The 3262-nt window shown below is 29.2% G+C and overlaps 1 protein-coding gene across 4 annotated transcripts in view; it reads left to right on the forward strand.

The window, feature by feature from the left end:
• LOC106463302 (mitogen-activated protein kinase kinase kinase 12-like) overlaps positions 1–3262 on the forward strand; it is a 69720-nt gene that overhangs the window by 29477 nt on the left and 36981 nt on the right. For all 4 annotated transcript variants that reach the window (XM_022390753.1, XM_022390756.1, XM_022390755.1 and 1 more), the window contains exons 4-5: positions 306–595; positions 1196–1379. In XM_022390753.1, coding sequence (XP_022246461.1) covers positions 306–595; positions 1196–1379 — 474 coding nt within the window. The remainder of the gene's footprint in view (positions 1–305; positions 596–1195; positions 1380–3262) is intronic.

Raw genomic sequence — 3262 nt, forward strand, 5'->3', positions numbered from 1 at the left:
AGACACTTTAGTTAACATGGCTGATTACTTTTAGATTCTAAAATACACTCCACCTTTCCAGCATTAACCACTTGAAGTAATTGTATTATAACACCACGAAAAAAAATAAAGCTAACTCATAAACGTTTTTTTGTTCTGTAAATCAGCCTATTGTTAATTTATGAAATTAAAACTGTCAGTGGACTGGCATGAGGGATAATAGGTTGTTCTCCTAAAAGCCTTTTTTTGTAAAGTTTGTTTGAAAAGCACAATTTAAATCTTTTTTTTTTTTATGGTTTTAACTGTTTTAGCTTTTCATTATACAGAATGCTGTGTATCCAAGAAGAACTTAACCAACTGAGTGTGGAAATTCAACATTCTAAGTCCCCTCAAGGAACATTACAACCCACAGCAGTTACAACATGCCCCCCTAGATCTCCTAGTTACTATAGTTTAACAAATTCTGGAGGAGATCAGTCACAGCCAAAAGGAAAGGATGGTGGCATTGAATTTCATGACAGAAGTAGCCGATCTTCTGGGTGGTTTGATGGTCTACTAGGATGTTTGAAACCAGTTTGGAGCATTCTTGGCAAATCTGGTAACAATGAAAGTAAAGGTGAGAAATTATTCCATTTTATATCCATCATTATATTTTCAGTATATAAACATTTTAAAGGTGGGAAAAATGTAGTTAAGGTGACAGTTTTGACACCACCAATTTCAAAAAATTAATTATACTTCTCAAAAGATATTAGTATTAGGCCTATTATATTTTTTAACACAACATTCTTTATTCAGTCCCTTAGTGATTTTCAAAAAGAAGAAAAAGAAAAACCCTGGGGGTCTGAATAAAGAATGTTTTGTTAAAAATTATAATAGGCCTAACACTAATGCCTTTTATAAGTATAATTAATTATAATCATGCATCATCAGCTTAAGAAAGACATCAACACTGTTACTTCACAAATTCATTGTTTTCTAACACTAATATATATAAACTAAAATTCTGAATCTAAACATTTCAGTTATAATTTTATTGTGTTAGGTGATTTGAGTGAAGAGATACAGAGAATTTGTTTAAAGCTTAATGGTATCATTTGTCTTCATAAAAATAATAATGAGATACCAATTGGGAAGGGGATTAATTAGAAAAACAAAACTCCATGTGAAGTTTTTAATGTACTAATGCATTTTTCAAATGTAATTGTTTTAACAGATGAATGGGAAATACCATTTGAAAATATAAGAGACTTGCAATGGTTAGGTAGTGGAGCTCAGGGTGCTGTTTTTAAGGGTCATTTGAATAATGAAATGGTTGCCGTAAAGAAAGTGCGTGAAAAATCAGAAACTGATATTAAACATCTTCGAAAGTTGAATCATCCCAATGTTGTATCAATCAAGTAAGTTTTCTGTTTCATTTGTTTTGAGCTATCGCTTTGAACTTTGTATAGAAATATTTTGAAGTTCAAAATAATACTCTGAGTAGTTTTCAGTATGTGTTTTTGTATTTATGTATTATTATGTATTTATTCAAGGTTTAGCAAATAAGTATAACAAAATCCTCATGCCTTTCTTATACTTTGAAGGTTATTTTTTCACCCAAATGTTTAAGATGTTCTCTTTAAAGTTAATGTTACAGAAGCATTAATTGTTATATTTAAAAAAATACAGGTATACAGTCCAAAATAACTAAGAAACTATATTTCATTTTAAAATTACGAATATAATAATAATAAACACCCAAATTAATAAACCTTATCTGTAAAGTAGAAAAAGAGTGAGTTAACCTTAGAATTTTTGATAGGGTCCATATGATCCCATAGATTTTTGAAGCACATTTTTTAAAACTATTTTACAAAATTGCTTGTGGGCTTAAGTTGGTTATAAAGTTTCAAATAACAAAGTATGGCTCGAAAACACCATTAATACTGCAGTTAATTCCACTAATTATCACTAGGTTTCCCTTACATATTTTACATAGAAAGTGAGTGAGACAAGCAAAAACAAAAATTTATTTAATAAGATGCAGTATGTGGACCTTACTGGTAGTAGTGAACTCTATAAAAGCAAGGCGATAATTTTAGGGTAAAATGATGATAGTTACTTTGTTTTTTCTAGTTTAGCTATACCTCTGGTTTGAAATACTAAGGAAAACCTTTTCATCTACAAACAATTGTTTTTGTTTAAGTTATGCAAAATATACTTAACAGGAACCGTTCAAATGTTGTTTAGAAAGAAGGTATATGAAATATTTAATAGTTGTTTTAAGTGATACTGAGGGAAGACTGGACTGAAATCAGACAATGCTTATGTTTAGTTTGGATGTTAAATCAGTATTTTTCTATTGAAGACTGTTTAATATTAACTTATGATTACTATTAAAAGTTTTTTTATGACCAAAAATAATCATAAAAGTGTTGAAGTGATTGAATTATGTACATATGTGCTTTCCCAAAATTTACATAAAAATCAGATCTGAAAAGAAAGTGAACACAGCCTTGTAAAAAAGAAAAGCTAAAATATATTCTAGAAATGTAGCTTTATGTAACCAGAATAGAGAACAGTGAAATTATAAATGTAGACTAAATATTTTACATAAAAAATAAAATTGTACTCATCCAGAGCTGTCACTGAGATGATGTCTGATTAAGAAGCAAATTCATGTATCTAGACCAGTCAGCTTAGAAATGTTCTTCAACAAGTGGAAAAAGTTAGAGAAAGAATTCTGATCTGATTAGATGCAGAAAGTGAAGACTTTTGAAGTAAACATTCAGTGAAGACAAACCACTTGAATAATTTGGCAAGTTACCCAAAAGTGATAAAACACAAATTTTAATTCTTGTAACTTTGATAAACCAAGTTATTTTATATTTTAGAAAGAAAATGTAACATCTGTATGTTTTAAACAAGAGATAAATTTGTACATTTTGAGAGAAATGTATGAAGTGCTGCCAAACTGTTAAGAATTTAAGAAATGTTGCTTATATTTAAGCTGGTCATGTACAGCTGAGATGCGAGTTAGATTCACTGTTGTCAGTTGTATTATTTATAATTATTGGTGCAAACACACAAATAAACATAATGGTATCAATGAAAAAAACAGTTCATTTGAATTTTGATAATAAACATTTTGTATACTTTATGACTTTTACACAAGTTGTAGTCGGATGCAATACAGCAAAGCAACTTCATAAACATAATGCTGGTGTGGTAATTTAATTTTATCAAGGTATTTGTATTTCTTCACCTTGGATTTGAACCTGAAACCTGTCTCTAACCCTTC

Source organism: Limulus polyphemus, unplaced genomic scaffold (assembly GCF_000517525.1).
Source record: "Limulus polyphemus unplaced genomic scaffold, Limulus_polyphemus-2.1.2 Scaffold1371, whole genome shotgun sequence".
In the NCBI taxonomy this organism is placed as follows: Eukaryota; Metazoa; Arthropoda; class Merostomata; order Xiphosura; family Limulidae; genus Limulus; species Limulus polyphemus.